General features: G+C 34.0%; 1 protein-coding gene across 1 annotated transcript; it reads right to left on the bottom strand.

The window, feature by feature from the left end:
• Window positions 1-6137: 6137 nt before the first annotated feature.
• LOC123534797 (uncharacterized) lies at window positions 6138-15908 on the bottom strand. The gene is made up of 3 exons (XM_045317222.2): window positions 15716-15908; window positions 11788-12611; window positions 6138-7619 (listed from the first exon to the last, which is right to left on the bottom strand). The coding sequence occupies exons 1-3, from the start codon at window positions 15906-15908 to the stop codon at window positions 6795-6797; spliced, it is 1842 nt and encodes a 613-aa protein (XP_045173157.2). The 3' UTR covers window positions 6138-6794.
• Window positions 15909-17114: the final 1206 nt, after the last annotated feature.

Raw genomic sequence — 17114 nt, 5'->3', positions numbered from 1 at the left:
GAATCTACTAAGGAATTAGCAAGTTACTTCTTTTATCTACGATTCAGCCAATCGATGTATGCTACAGGAAAAAGGAAACGTTTTATTTATTGTTGTGTAAAAGCAAACAGGCATTATATTAGTATACTGAACACGTGTTAAGGTAAATGCCACAGTTGCCTGTGTGTACATAGGGCAAAACTTTTGCTACGGGCAGAAGTTCTTTAAACTTTGTGTACTGACAGAATCCAGTTTAAAACGGAAATATGTATTAAAACTTTTAGATACCCAAGCTTGATTTGAATTATCTGCCCTTGAAAATCTGAAAATACTAAAAAGTCCAATTTTCAAGGGCAGATAATTCAAGATCAAGGCAAGAGAATTGCTATTTAATTTTTATTTCTGTTTCAGACTTCATTTGCAGTCAGTATGCATTCGGTCCATGGGAAAGACTAGGTTTTTGTGGTATCATTTTGTCATGTTTATAGTTGAGGACATTTGCAACAGTCTCTATATTGACATGGGGCAAAAATTTTCTTACAGAAAGAATTTCTTCCTTAAACTTTTTTTACTGACAGAGAATCAAATCAAAAACAGAAATATGAAATAAAACAAACCATATGAACCCTGCCTTGGCCATGAATTATCTGCCCTTGACAGTCGGAAAGTACTGAAATAAAATCTACTTTCAAGGGCAGATAATTCAAGATCAAACTTGGGTACCTATGATTTTTGATACATATTTCCGTTTTAAACTAGATTCTCAGTCAGTACACAAAGTTTAAAGACATTCTGCCAATAGGAAAAATTTTGCCCTATATACATATAGGCAACTGTGGCATTTAACCTTAATTACAAGGAAATGTGTGGTGTGGATTCGAAATGGTACAGAAGTCATCCCAGGTGTTGAATCTGGTCTTCTTCTCTTTGCTGGTATTTTAGAGGCTACATCGTAGAAAACTAAGCGTGTTGTTAGGTATCTTCGTCACTCCGTCTACATGTCACTTCTCAGCAAGATCTGACTGAAGGTCCACCCTCAGTTTTTTTCTGTTCCATAGTGAACCAGATATATTTCAGTTTGTAATTCTCTGGTAGAGGTGTCATACGCAGAATAATGCACTTTGAGGGTGAAAATACATTCCCCATTTTTGTTCCCGTTTGGCCCGGGAGTCAAGGTCGGCTTGTAGCAGTAGACCTGATCTGACGATAGAGAATACTGTCGTCTGTGAAGAGGTAACCACACTAGAAGGTCTGTGATAACAATAAGGGAATGGAGAAGCCCTAGGGCGTATCATTGAATAACAACACTAACAACTGGTGCCTTCTCGAATGACTAACCATCGATTTTTAAATGTTGTGTTCTGTTGTGCAAAAGTAGCAAATGTTTATTCGAGGCATGCTTTAACATACATATCCAATGTTCCAATGATGTACAGATTCAACGATTTTTTTCTTTATATAAGTAGTACTGAATATCGGACCTGTTCACAATTGCAAACGGTCTTTCACTATTTTAAAATTAGGTCCGTCGTACCCATTCATAATTGGTGTGAAAATCTCTAAAAATAGTAGAAAAATGTAAAAAAAAAAACGCATTGAAAAACTTTAAAGAAGTTTGTTATTGACTTTTGCGAGGAAAAGCGTCTGATTGATCAAGATTTATTACGTTTGTCACCCTATATTACTGACCCTTGAACGCTGATTCATAACTTGCATTTGGTTACAAAACATTAATTCATAGTGTGTTTAGGTATGAAACATTCAAATGATGTTCTCATTTGTTTTGGAATAAATATACGAATGCAAGTTTTAGATACTTATCTTTTTTTTACTCCAATATATTCATATTTAATCATTAAATATTGGTTTGCAAAGTATTTAAAAAACGCAATTAAGGGGGGTGGGGGTGGGGAATTCATAATTTTGAAAAAACAACGCTAATTTTCACAATTGGTCTGGTGCCTGACCCATTCACAACTTTTTTTTTTAAAAATCACTGAGATCGGTAGGAATTTGAGATATTATACACAATAGCTATTTAAACTTTATTACCAACATGCGTATTCAGTAGATAAATCCTCAATATATTTTTGAAAATATGTGTTCTGTTTTGTCTAACTGCAACGTTGCGAATGGCCTTAATTAGTGTCAGGTGGTTGAAACAATTGGAATTCTTTCGTAAATTGGATAGAGAAAATAAGTTAGTTTACCGTCAGTTCTTTTATCGTGTCTATTACAATTAATTAGCTGTAAACTGCAATATAGAAAACCTTTTTTTAACAATATCCAACTTTGAAGGTAGAAGTAATAGCAATCACTTATTTAGATCATGAGTCGTATTCTAACTGTCATACTTTTTGTAGGACATTGTAGTGTATAACATTACTCTTATTTCAATGTACATATTTATGCTTGAAATAGTAAGTAAGTAAGTAAATTGTTTATTAACGTGACTTGTGCATTGTAATATAAATAATACAGTATTTTATGCAATAAATAAGGCACCCGGCCTCTTGGGCCTATAAGTCACCCATGTTGATATATCATGTCATTATACCATGTTTAGATGCAACATATTATTAATCATAATCATATATACATTATATTTACAGGATATCAAAAAAGTTTTGAGTTTGTATAACTTGCGTTTCTTCGTTTTACAAATGCTTGTACTAGATATTTGGCTAATAGTCTAACATGATTATTCACAATAAATGACAGTTTTTCGGATTCTCCTAAGTTTGTATATACAGTGTCCCTGAGCGCATGTTCAAATACCCCTTTTCTTATATCTTCGTATAAGCTACAGTCTAGTAAAAAGTGTTTTTCATTTTCCACTGATTGAGATGTACATAATGTACAACGTCTATTTTCCGGTGACTCGCTGACAAATCTTCCGGTTTCAACACGTAATGGTAATATTCCCGACCTAAATTGAGCCACGAGTGACCGTTCGTTCTTTTTTAGTTTCATACTTAAATAGTCTTCACACTTGAAATCAATTTTAAATAATCTGTAAGTCCTTAATTTTGATACAGTCTGTATGTCCACCTTCCAAATATTTACGTAGTAACTGTTTATTTTTGAGGGTATCGATGTCAGGTCCACTACTGTTTTATTCGTAAAAGAATCAGTTATATCTAATTTTAACATAATGCTCTTAATATCACTGGACCAAATGTTTGCACATTTTGTGTAATCCATGTTAAACACTTTAGCGGTAAGCCTAGTATCATCCATTGTGACAAGACGGTTCCAAAATCTTAGCATAGCAATCCAGCGTCTGTAGTAACTTGGGATCCATCCCGTGTCTCCTATCATAACTAGAATAGGTGTAAATCTGTGGACGCCAAGGAAATATCTCATAGCACGATGCTGGACGTTATCTATTGCTTGATATTGTTTGTTTCCCCAGACAGAGGCACAGTAGTCTAGGACTGGAATAACGCATGACTGATACAGTTTTTCAAACGATTTGAATCCAAATTCTTTCAGGTTGTGTATTTTGTCTATGATACCCCCTCTAGTGCTCTACTGGCCCCTTTAGCTAGTATGTCGCTATTGTTCGAGAAGTCATTTTTCTCATGGTAAAGTACCCCTAAGTATTTATATCGATCAGTTGTTTTGAGAATATTGTCTCCAGTTTTAAAAGAGAAGTCTGTACGTTGGGTTCTTCCTCTTCTTCTTCGACTTGTTAGTGTTTATGAGCACGCGCCAACGTTTACACCATTCATGTATAGTATTTAATATATGATGTAGGTTTTCTTCCGAGTCCGCCAGTTGAGCTGACTAAAGTCACAAAGGGTTTAAGACATATGAATGGTTCCATTCAGATCGACAAAGAAAAACGTTTTTATTGAATCATAACATTACTATTTTTGTAAAGTAGGGTGGCATATTTATGGCGTGAGATAGCTTGGTACATGTAGCTATCGCAAATTAAAAAATATCATGATAAAGCAAAGTTTTATGAAATGATTGTCGCAATGTTCATAAGTTTCCTGGAAATATTATTGCGATAATTTACATTATCATCTTAATATGTTTTATGTGACCCGAGCTGGTATATCAGTAACTATTTACTGGAATGGATTAAAACTTCACACTTGTTCATTGTGAGTGATTATCTGACATGGATTGGGACTAGTCCGATATGAAAGCGTTCAACGTCCTGATATGGAAAAAATATTGCACGATCGCGGTCCATTGAAACCCAATGGAAAGTAATTTTAGGTATGTAATAATCATTACTTTCCTCTCATGTATGATTTACAATTGTGCATTGTATACTGACTATACTGACATAATTTTATATAAAACCTAAATGTTTGGAGCAACACTAACGAGTTTTTACATTGTTCACATTGTTTTATCGTTTTATTTATTTATTTATTTTTTTGTTTGTTTGTCTGTTTTCTGTTTTTTTTGTTGTTTTTTTTTGTAATCGCTTTAATATCCATGCGATGATTATATTAATTATTGAAATGTTTTTTTATTTAATTTTCATTTTTTTTTTCAGTTTTAAAACCTCTTGTAAAATTCCTGCCCTTTCGGACAATTGGTATCAAAATGCACGAGAAAAACGATCATAATTAAGGATAAATTGAATGGACGGATTAAAAGAAGTAAGGTTCATTCTAATGTTTGAAATCTCAAGGAATTTTAATCGAACTTCAACTTCATACGTTAACTTCGCAAGAGACGTTGCAGGGGAAGGCGAAGGTTGAATTCTCAAACTCTCTATTATTGACCCTTGAACGTTAAATATTTGGTTCACAAAGTATTAAAAAACACAATTATAACACATTCATAATTTGTTTTTAAAAAAATCACTGAGATCGGTAGGAATTTGAGATATTATACACAATAGGTATTTCAATTTTATTACCAACATGCGTATTCAGTAGATAAATCCTCAATATATTTTTGATAATATTTGTTCTGTTTTGTCTAACTGCAACGTTGCGAATGGCCTTAATTAGTGTCAGGTGGTTGAAACAATTGGAATTCTTTCGTAAATTGGATAGGGAAAATAAGTTAGTTTACCGTCAGTTCTTTTATCGTGTCAATTACAATTAATTAGTTGAAAACTGCAATAGAAAACCTTTTCTAAACAATATCCAACTTAGAAGGTAGAAGTAATAGCTTATTTAGATCATGAGTCGTCTTCTAACTGTCATATTTTGCCGTTAGTTTTCATGGTCTGTCAGATATTTTTGTAGGACATTGTAGTGTATAACAATACTCTTAATTCAATGTACATTAAACGCTTGAAATAGTTGAGCTGACTAAAGTCACAAAGGGTTTAAGACAAATGAATGGTTCCATCCAGATCGATAAAGAAAAATATTTTGGTTGAATCATAACATTACTATTTTTGTTAAGTATGGTGGCATATTTCTGTCGCGGGATAGCTTGGTACATGTAGCTATCGCAATATTTAAAATATCATGATAAAGCAAAGTTTTATGAAATGATTGTCGCAATGTTCATAAGTTTCCTGGAAATATTATTGCGATAATTTACATTATCATCTTAATACGTTTTATGTGACCCGAGCTGGTATATCAGTAACCATTTACGGGAATGGATTAAAACTTCACACTTGTTCATTGTGAGTGATTATCTGACATGCACTGCAGTTTATAACTATAATTTACATTTTTACAAAACTGTGCCCCTATTTCAGTCTTGCAATTTTTGATAAGCTGGTAGCTCAGTACCCACTAATTGAAATGGAATTAAACTTCACCCACTTGTCCACTGTAATAAGCTGACATATACTGTACAGGGTCTATCAATCTCTTTAGCATTTCTACAGAATTACGGCCCTTTTTCGGCTTTTATATTCATTCAATTGACAAGATGGTCGAGCGGTGCTGTCCTCCGTCAACTCTTGTTTTAAAAAGAGTGTATGACATAAACAGTGTTAATCAGTTCTTTTTGTATCTGAGGTAGAATCTCACAGACTTGTTACAACCGTAGGGCGAAATGGAACGTAGATTCATGTATATACGATTTTGCTATAGGTTTATATAGCAATTGCTGGGGATTGTGTTAGAATTAAAAATAGCGTCTTAAAACTGGCGTGCAGTGTGTGGTTCACTTAAATCAAGTCGAATATCGCAAAAATAAGCACATGGACCTATACATTTTATTTCACCACATTATATTCTATAAGTTTAGATACAACTGTGAGAAGTTTTATTAAATGTATTTTGTAGAAAAAATTTTATTCGCGAAAATGTTATGAAAGTTATGATTTTCTTGCGTAACCATCTTTTACGTTTTCTGTATGAGTGGTTTTGGATTTCAATTTAATATCTTTCTAGTATTCAGTATGAATAGAAAGGATTGATATTGGTTGCCCGCTTCCGTGCAATACCTCACTTCAGCTGTCCATTGTTATTCATACTTAGACGAAAGTCACAAGAATGAATCCAATTTTCTTATTTTGTTGACATCATTGATTTAATATATAGGTAATTAAATGAAAATAACTGCTTTAAGGCAAGTGTAGTATCGGGCTTCCCGGACACCTGCAAGTCGAAAACTTTACTGACAACGTCACTAAGTCATACAAGATTTACTCTTTCTCTGCTACGCAAGTAAGCGTTATACAGCGGATATGTCAAGGAACGACTAGAGAACACCTGGCTACTTTATCTAAGCCGTTTTAAACGCATGATACCAGGTAATATCCAAGTCTCAAGTATCATTTTAATTGTAGATTAACTTTACTTTAGTCTATGCAAGAAAATACATTACGATCTGCAAATGTGGTACCTGCCTTACATGATGTTACTATCCGTTAACTACACAACAAACAAATATAAGACTAGAGCAATGAGTCGAACACAACAGATTTCAGGAAAGCAGTCTACACCAGAGCGGTTGACCATTTCGTACATTTCCGAGTCTTCAATACATATTCGTACGCACACATCTTTGTACGCATTACTCCATACAAATGCAAATTCTCCGTCCGATAGGTGGCTTTTCGTAATTTTGTTAAACAGCATACTCTTGTATGGACTAAGAATAACTTCACGTGGATTCAGTTCGACCTGGTTACAGAAGTAAAGTTTTGTAATGTGAAGTTTGTTCAGTCCAAATCGACCTCTTAGGTATAATATTCTATCAATTGTTTTAGAATTATTCCCGAAGAAGAACTTACTGTCGGCATCACGTTCTACAAAGTCTATAGCCGAGTATGACAAATGTGAAATGTGTGACTTGAAAACGAGTGATGCATTTCGATTTTGCAGAGACCAGTCTCGTGCGGCAAAAATCTTTACAGTTTGCACGAGATGTTGCGGCTGTACTGATGCTGATAATTTTCTCTTAAGTATGAATTGGAAAGATGCACATGTGTAATCTTTGTTCCATACGTCGTAATGAGTAAATATTGCAAAAATAAACCAGTTCTTAGGCCACGGCGATATGAGTGGAGGCAAGTACTCGTTCTTGGAACCTGGTTGTATCTTAAAAACATCTGTTACATTGATGGCCGTGTCCGTTGTGAGGTTGATGCATACTGTGTAGTCTTGGTTATACCAAAGTTTGTGCGGATATGTACACTCGCCGGATCGAGCACGTTGCTGACCTGATGGACAATGGACTGGTCTACAACTTTCCTTCTAAAATTAAAAAAAAATACGTCTAACAATATAAAGATCTCTTTTTACATTTAAATTTCCCCATTTGTTCTGATCTACATTGTAAATATATAAATGTACTAAATCCTGTTCCATGCATATTATATAATCTTGTTCCCTATGTATTCTGTATAGAGGCTATAACATACTGAACTGATTAATCGGGTTGAACAAAATAATAGAATGCGAGGCTCCATTACTTATTATACAGGCTTCGTAAGATCTTGCGTCACGGTAATTTTCCAAATGTATTTGGAAAGATTATCAAACGTTTTATTAAAAGAGGTTACGACCCAACTGTTTTGAGACATACCGCATGTTTAGAGTTCAACCCGTTTACAGTTGGACACTACGCTTCCCTCTTTGATTGCGTCTGACGGAAGAGGGGGAGGACTCTATGATAAGCAGTTTGCGTGTGTGTGTGTGTGTGTGTGGTGCACGCGTCTGCGTGCTGGGGGTTTCGTTTTGAGGAGGCTACGTTTTTGGTGCGTGGCATTCCCTGTTTGATATTTTTCTTTGTTTTTTTTTGGCGAGATCCTTAGCAATGAGCTCAAAATAAGCTCAAAATGAACACTTCCTAAACCGAGTTCATCATGTTTGGTAGTAGGCAACAGCTCTCTAAGTGTGCAGCTGACAAAATATGAATTGCAGGTGATGAATTGAAATCAGTGAGCTTTATTCGATATCTAGGTGCATACCTGGATGAAAACTTGAATCTAAATGAGCATGTAAAACGAAAGTGTAGAACAGCAATGCTCAACTACATCAGAATAAAATGTATCCGGAAATATCTAACCAAAGAGGCTGCCGAAACTCTTGTGCTGTCATTTGTGATATCCCATTTAGATTATTGCAATGCCATTTTGTATGGTATTGCTCAAAGCGAGGTAAACAAAATGCAACAAATTCAGAACATGTGTGGAAAACTTGTCCTGAATCGAAGAAAATATGACAGTTCCAAACAAGCGCTCTATGACCTTCACTGGTTACCCACCAAAGCCGGAATCACTTTCAAGATGCTCACCTACATGTATAATTGTTCAGTCGGAAATTCTCATAAAACAAACTCAGACAAGGAACTTGCGTTCTTCAAATTCCGTTACTGGGTGTTTCGTTTTTCCTTTCAACAAGCGCAAAAAGTTCAGCGACAGAAGTTTTAGTACTGTTGGACCTAAACTCTGGAACGAATTGCCTCCCGAAATAAGGAACTCAGACACATTAAATGTTTTCAAAAAGAAGTTGAAAACTCGTTATTTTAGAAATTACTTTGCACTCTTTTAGAGATTGTGACTGTGATTTTTAAGATATTGTTGTAACATGAACTGGATGATTTTTGCTGTGTCAATACATTCGAATATGAATAATTCTATCACAAATACAAAAATACAGTCGTTTGTAATAACTTATGGATACGTCACTTTTAATTACTTACTAACAAAACAGCTATCTTACTGTATCTTAATATTCTAATATTTTATTAATCTTATCTGATGCCTGATCTTTTGTTTAATACTTACTAAGTAGTTTATTCACAATGATATTTATGCTCATTTATTTCATACATCTTTAAAATGTCTTAATTTTTAGTCGTTATTTTTTTTTATATGTTTGTAAAACCCCATTGAATATGTTTTAAGTAACAATAGGCGTTTAAACAAATAAAACAGTTTCAGTTTTAGCAATGGAAGTAAAATTTCGCGCATGCGCACTCTACGTACGGCAAAAGACATAACAGCCAATATAAACTACGTTAAAGTTATATCACATTTCAATCTATTCGATCAATATGTCTGTATTTTAATAAATTGCCAATTCAGGACAAAGGAAAATATATGTAAATCTTTTCATATCCACAACAGCCTTAAGAAAAATGAGATACTGACCTTTCATCTCGACAAGTATAGGTTAAAGAAAAATCGGAAATTGATGTTTTCTATCAGTTTAAAACGCTTAACGTTTGTATGGACATTTCTTAACATGACCTGACAGAACTTACAACCTGTCGCAATTAGCTTACATGATAATATCAATAAAAGTCGAACTTAAGAATTAAAAGTTTAATTAAGAGAAGTTGAAGTAAGGATTTTAAAAATTCAAAAACTAATGATTTTCGATGGGGTTACAGATTTATTCAAACTGATGTAGCCCCCACCCCCACACGCACACATATAAAGTCCCCCACGGTACCCATGCTAAATGTAACACAGACGGACACAATTCCTCCTTTGATTTTGTATCCAATTATACCCAATTGGGGACCGATTCATACTGTATTCAAATAGATAATTGTCATATTTAATTTTTTTTTTTAATTCAGTTGATTCTTTAAATTTATAGTTTTTAGTTAACAATATCAAAGTGGTGGGGGCGGTATCCCCACCGGTCAAAAACTTAACAGAGAGGGGGCGGGTAGCGGGGTGGGGTGTTCTACACACAAATTCTTTATCTGTTGCAAGACTATGGTCTATCTTTTTTTCGGATTTCTTGTTTATTATAATTATTCTGTTAATTGAAGGTTAATGACTATTAACACAGTACATTTTCAATTAAATTAAGAATATGAAAATGATCAGGAATATAACATTACAGATATTTTAGGTATTTAAATAAATTCCAATTCTAATTTATATCAACATCAACATTGTTTTTAAAGGAAATGTCCATCAAAGTTCCAAATGATATTGTTATAGATATTATTTGAATTTTTAGATATCGGAAGATATGTTTATTTTTGATTTACTAAACAGCTCCACCAAGTGATATATTAATCCCACTGCGTACTAATATGGTATTTATGACCGAAGGGCATGAAAGTAAGTCATATCAGAGACATCTTGTATGCTTTAGTAAATTTTATGATACGGTATAATTAGGTGATATCCTCGAATTTACAAACAAGTCCAATGTTATAGTCTTGATCACCAAGGTGACCCATGTTTTATCATGTCAGTTGCATAATAATTACGTAATAATTTCCCGTATATTTCTTAAAACAGCAACTGCAGTGACAAAGAGCCGCGTCCCCTAAGAATTTATAGTAGACGTAATTCAAGTAGGAGAAAAATATATACAACAGCTATTAGAAGTTTGAAGAAAAAAACTCTTTTGGCTGATGAATGAAAGAAAATAGGACATTCTCAAATTTCAAGATTTATTTTTGTTTTGTGAGTGGATCTAGACTTGGGAATGCGTGTTCTTTTCTGACGAAAATAAGAATAAAGGTGCTCCTTCGGTAAGATATGATTGATAACATATCTATCCTTAACCAAGGCATTCTGTACAATTAGTTCCAAAATGTTCTTTATTTTGGCAAAACAATTCGTAAAATAATGATGATTTTATGTAGGTTTACGTATTGTACATCGGTCGTTTTGCCACACGTAAAGAGCGCATGCGCATTGCAATCAAAACATCCGGTAAAACACCAGGGTAACCAATAGCGATTTAAGGTAATATGCGCCACCTAACGAAAGTCAACGGACCGTTATGAAATTTTGCCGAATCAAAATTGACGATATTTCCGATTGATTGGTATTCTTTTCATTTTTCTGTTATTCTCCATTTTGCTGCTGTAAATCTTCAAACATGGCCACTAACGTCATTTTTTCAGCAGAGCGCAAAATGACGTACTTGACTGGTTTTTCGAGTATCGTTTTAATATACAACTAAAAAACGGCAAAAATCCTTTATTTTCAAGTTTATATAAAAATTATCTCTCCAGTGATATATAATATGTCATGTTTATTTCAACGTCACATCAGGGGCAAGCGATTTATGAACGCAAAATACATAAAACTGACATTGAGTTTCACCCGAAATTTCGCGTAAAACGCCTATATCTGGTCGCAAAGGCAGACTCAATCATGTCCAGCATGATAAGGGTTAGTTTAATCCCGAAACTTGGTCTCTTGGGTCCGGATTCATCAGTATCAACTTTTAATGTTTTAAGATTCAAGTTAGATCTACCGTAATCTTTTAACGCTTTTTTACCGCTAAAATTTACTGTTCTTCTGACTGACAGGAAAGATGTGAATGCAAGATTAGAGCGAGTTTTAAAGTCAGACTCATGATTTCATACGGATATTGTACTATGTGCTTTTTATTTATTATCAACTTAAAAACTGATTGAGTGACTAAATGATAAACATACATCATTGATGCTGCACGCTACTGGAAATTCTCCTGTCTCTCTGATGGTTTCCTTCCAACCTTTAGACATAAAGTTGCCATCAATGAGCGCGAAGAGACCACGGCTTTTAGGTCCTCTTCCTGCATTATAGGCATTGTCTGGACACTCCGTCTCTTTCCGAAAATAATGATTGTTACATATATAGCAAAACACGTTGGCAAATATTTTCATACCAGCTTTGAATGGCGACACAAGTCCGCTTGTACACATCTCGATTATGCCCTCTTCTGAAGCATAAGCTTCATCAGGGATCTTAAAGTGGGAGTCGAGACATGTTGTAATAACATCTGTATAGCATTTCAGAGATTTAATGTCTTCAATGTTGCCCCGGTATACGAAATTAACTTCACATTCTTCGGGAATATAGTTGGAGTCTAGTCTCAGAATAAAGTTGCTAACGTCTAATTTAATTCCGTGAAAGTAGTCGTCACAGTTAAGTACGGCATCCCAAAGCATTCCATCAGTCACACCATTTGCTGCTGCACATGCCATATTCTTGTATAGTAGTTTGTATTCTGCAGAATAAACAGGATACAGACCGCCCCAAGGAGCTACATTTTCTTCACCACAAGATGTATTGGGTACGGTTGTGCTTTCTCCGTGATCCTTTTCTGGAATCGACGATATCATACTGTAAGACTGGTAACGTTGTTTATCTTTTTCCGTTGGTTGAGGTGTTACAGGGAAAAAACAAGTGTGCGAAACTTTCAGTCTTCCGTCATCTTTTGGTTTGTGCGGAAAGCAACAGTTTCCATTTTCGTTGCAATCAGAACTGCACGAACATTCTATATAAATAGAGATAAAATCTATGTTTCATTGAGAAAAAAGTATTTATAAGTGATTAGGTTTTAACTTTATTTTACCATGTACTAAAACATACCAATTAATAAAACAATGTCACAGTAGCTTCCGTTTAGCCCGCTTACGTTGAGCTCGAAATGGTTGTCAAAATACATACGTTAGTGCATGTGTCACCCGCATTTGTCAGGACATTCATAGAGTATTTTTTATAGTTTGCAAAAATCTCTATCCCTATCTCAAAGTCTAGATCACGCATGGGGGTCAATTTTAGTTGATATTTAGGATATGTAACGATATTTCTAAATGTTACAAAATTACTTTTTTCTTCATTTTATATCCATCAACTTGACATGTTTTTCTAATATCTTGGTTTTCTACCACGTTTTGACAGCTTTTTGCAAATTCATTAATTTAAAAATAAAGATTACTTAAACTACTGGTTTTTCATCTTGTTTTTTAGTTTTTGTTCACTGCTGCTTTTCAACAGTGAATATTATCTCACTATAATTCATGTATTTCAGAAAGAAACAAAATGCTTTACTTCTAACATAAATGATTTTATGAACACACAAAATAATGATAAATATGCATTAGGAAAACAAATGTTCCATGGGTGTGTGCAGGGAATAATATATAAACGGATAAGTACAATACATGTTTGATTTAAAACGTAGTCATTGACGACAATGCTGAAACCATCAAATAAAAGAACAACATACGAAGGGCGTTAAACAAATAATGATACTCCGTGTGTAGTTCCGTAACCAGTTGTTATCTTTAAATGCGGTTTTCAGCACAATATAGAGCAATTTATTTGAAACATGTTAAAAATCGGTAGATTCAAAGTAGAAATATAATCATTTGCGCTAGGTGTACTCAGGTATACTGGATCATTTTAAGTCCGAAATATTGAGATTGTAATATGCGATTCCTTGATTCTGCTATTCAACAACAAGAACTGTAGTTCAATTTTACGTTTAAACAGTTAAACAAATCATCATCTTTACATAAACATTTGAAAACTAAAATAAAATGATTGATAACAGTATTAAATGGAGTATGTATATTTGTAATCGAAAAATGATAAGTTGAGTACAATAAGCCTCTCCAATTTTGTCTGGTGTGATGTTCATCATTAAAAAAATTCTTGTATTTTAAGTTGATACTAATTTCTTAATTCTCGAATGCAAAACAAATTCTTACAACTAAGATTAATCGCTCTCGAGACTCCTTCCAGATGGAATCAACCTCGAGTTTAGATGTTTTAGTTGTGTTGTAAAATGAAAAACGCAATAAGTAGTTAAAAACAAACTCAAATTCATCACAAATTGCTGTACCTCGTAGCAAAAAGATAGAATTTTGTGATTTTACAAGTTATTCGATTATTCTGAGACCCTGGATTTCCAGAACAAACCTAAGTTATAATTAGATTTGCTATGGTTCAGTATACCTGAGTACACCTCACTCAAATGATTATATTTTTACTTTGAATCTACCGATTTTTATCATTCATACGGCTTTTGTTCCCAATAAATTGCTCTATAATATGTTGTAAACCACATTCAAAAATAGCCACCGGTAACGGAACTACACACGGAGTATCATTACTTATTGAACGCCCCTCGTAATTAAGAAATTGATAGCAGTATAACTAAACTGATAGGTTTCAAAATCAAAAAGGAACATTGAATGTGTAATGAACGTTTCAGATGATTTCTTGGTTTACAAAAGATAAGAAAAAATGTTAGAATTAATATTTTAAAGTTTAAACAAATCAATGATATCATTATTATGAATTTAAAGATTAGAAAATGTTATTTCTCACAAAGTTTGTCATTTTGTAAAATTCTCATTAATTTTCATGAATATGCAAATTAGTTAATTAACATAAAAATATTGGTAATAAAAGGCCAATGTCTCAGCTCCATTTTTATACCATTTTTATTGTTTATCACCAAAACTGACCAAGATATGATTGATTATAATCTATATGGTTGTCCTTTCCAAATTGAACACAACAACTTTGTAGTAATGGTGGTAACTTGAGCAAATTATCAGCAGTTTAAAATTAGTGTCACAGTAAAGGAATCACTGTATAAATAAAAAATGACAAATGTAACTACAAGCTATGTGAAAGTGGGATCTTTTTTTAACTAAAACCTTGAATTGCTGCATGCTTTCAGCATTCTTAACATCATGTGGCTTTTATTTCAAAAAGAACAACCATTGTAGGAGAATGGCTTTTCACCAAATCCGTTGACTTTAGGAATACTGAAGCATGACCCTTTATAAACCTAGTGTTAGGACTATGTATAGAACTGACTCGAGTAAAATACTCATTCATGAAAGAAGGGGTAGAATCTGAATGTATTTTAAAACATGATTTAGAGTGATTTGTTCCACTCTTCCCGTAACAGGTAACCAGCACAACTGTAAGAATGCAGCATTGATCTTTTAAACCAGAAACGAAAACTACATGAAATGGTTCGCGAAAGTAAAGTAACATGAAACAGTCAGTTACAGAGAAAGGAAGGCGACACTGAATGGTTAAATACCAAAAAAATGAATGCAAAATTAAATCGTCAACATACCCAGAACAGAAAGTAACATGGAATGGTCTGAAAGCGAGGAAGGAAGGCAATATGAACTGGTACCTAGATAAAACATAGAAAGGAAGAAAACATGGAGTCAGATACTAAAACAGGAAGTCAACATAAACTGCTCGGATACCAGAATGACAGACATCTTGGAGTGGTCAGACACCGAGAGAGGAATACAAAAAAATGAACAGAACCGAGAAAGGAAGACATTTGGAATGGTCAGAGACTTTGAAAGGAAGACAACAGGGCATGGTCAGATACCTGGCAATACAGATAACGAAAAAGGAAGATATCATGAAAAGGACAGGTTCAGAGTAAAAATGACAAGGGTATCGGTTAACATGATCCAACCAAATAATTGCCCTAACTATATGTTATTAAATTTACATCGTTGTATGAAACATAAACATAATTCGTTAAAAATTAAACAACATTGCACCAACACGTTCCTGTGAATAAATTGTTAAGCTGTATCTTTGCTAACTTACCAGAACAGCATGACACATATCCTGATACAAATGTGTATTCTGGTGCTGGATATGTCTGGTTCTCAGGACAAATGTTAATGCCAGGACACAACCTCTGTATTGTATCCGGTATACGTGACAAAACCGATGTACTGTTACCAGCATAACATCTCCCAGCAAACATACAGGTCAACAGCAATAAGTGACGAGACATTATCCCTGGAAAACAGAAGTTTTATTTCAATGCGTATAAAATTATTTTGGGGGTTTTAGAGTGAATAACTGAAACATTCACTTCATGTTTATATCTTAATGAGTGTGTAGACAGCTATGAATAGTGCTCGTATATTTTTTTACAACAACGACAAAGGTCGACTAGGAATAGCCACGTGCCAAGTATGGAGCAGTAATGACAAAACGCGAAGTTTGTATACAAATGCAAACAAAAACCTTATGCAGCGTATACGCAAGCACTCAATGTCTTTGCAGATAGCAACGTAAATTGGGAAACGTCTTCAAGGTCCAGACGAGACAGGCCAGAAGACAAATATCAAATATATCAGTGCTAGTGGGCTTCAGTAACTGCGTATCATGGAGTCGTTTGACACGATCAAAGAAGAAAACGTAGCGACCAACTTTAATCAAAGGCCTGAAGGGCCTGAGTCGGCTAATGATTGATGTACTGACAGTATAGTCTACCAGTTTCAGTTTGTTTTTAGTTTATTCCCCAACTAAAGAGAGATTTTGTTACAATAAATGAAATAAACATTCGGTCGATGCCTAGTAAAACTTTGATTGACATTATACAAGTATTTAAACCCAATATATTTTTCTAAAATTGAAGAGTGGTTCGCAGAAATAAAAATGTTGAAAGTACAAACTACAATTTGACAGCTGACACTAAGATACTGCCCATGACTATATATATTTTTCCAGTAAACATATGCCTCCAGCATTACCAAAAGAGGCAATTATCGGCTGGTATATATTCGCACATGATAAAATTTGAATATGACAATTTATATATTAAAATTTTACAGCGCGGATTGCCACATACAATTTGTAACGGATGGACGAAAGAACTGATATTTTACAGATATTATAATTGGCCTGGCGATAGCCTTGTCATATGTTAGGTATTGTTCAATCATATTATAAGTGATGTCAATTTAAAGTATACTTACTTTTGCGTTTAGAGATACATGTATGTAAACGTTGTTGAGTGTCAATATATAGTGTAACCGATTTTAATAAATGCAGTTCTTTTTGAGTTAAAACTATCATTTATTCTATTTCAGACCTGTTAACCCCTTAAAAGTCATGTCGGTAATCCCTAAGTCCATGCACTTTCAATTATCCATTTTGATTCATGTAGACAGACAGGCCCAGACTGGGCAGAAAAATGTTTGAGCCATTTTAA

This window comes from Mercenaria mercenaria, chromosome 12 (genome assembly GCF_021730395.1).
Source record: "Mercenaria mercenaria strain notata chromosome 12, MADL_Memer_1, whole genome shotgun sequence".
NCBI lineage: Eukaryota > Metazoa > Mollusca > Bivalvia > Venerida > Veneridae > Mercenaria > Mercenaria mercenaria.
This window is presented reverse-complemented; position numbering and strand designations above follow the sequence as displayed.

Bases quoted from the DNA above. Each gene is read 5' to 3' on its own strand.
- LOC123534797 (XM_045317222.2), bottom strand. From the start codon at position 15,908: ATGTCTCGTCACTTATTGCTGTTGACCTGTATGTTTGCTGGGAGATGT. The intron at 12,612-15,715 runs GTAAGTTAGCAA...CTATTTATATAG, and splicing joins ATATGTGTCATGCTGTTCTG to AATGTTCGTGCAGTTCTGAT. The intron at 7,620-11,787 runs GTATGTTTATCA...TTTTAATTTTAG, and splicing joins TAGCGTGCAGCATCAATGAT to AAGGAAAGTTGTAGACCAGT.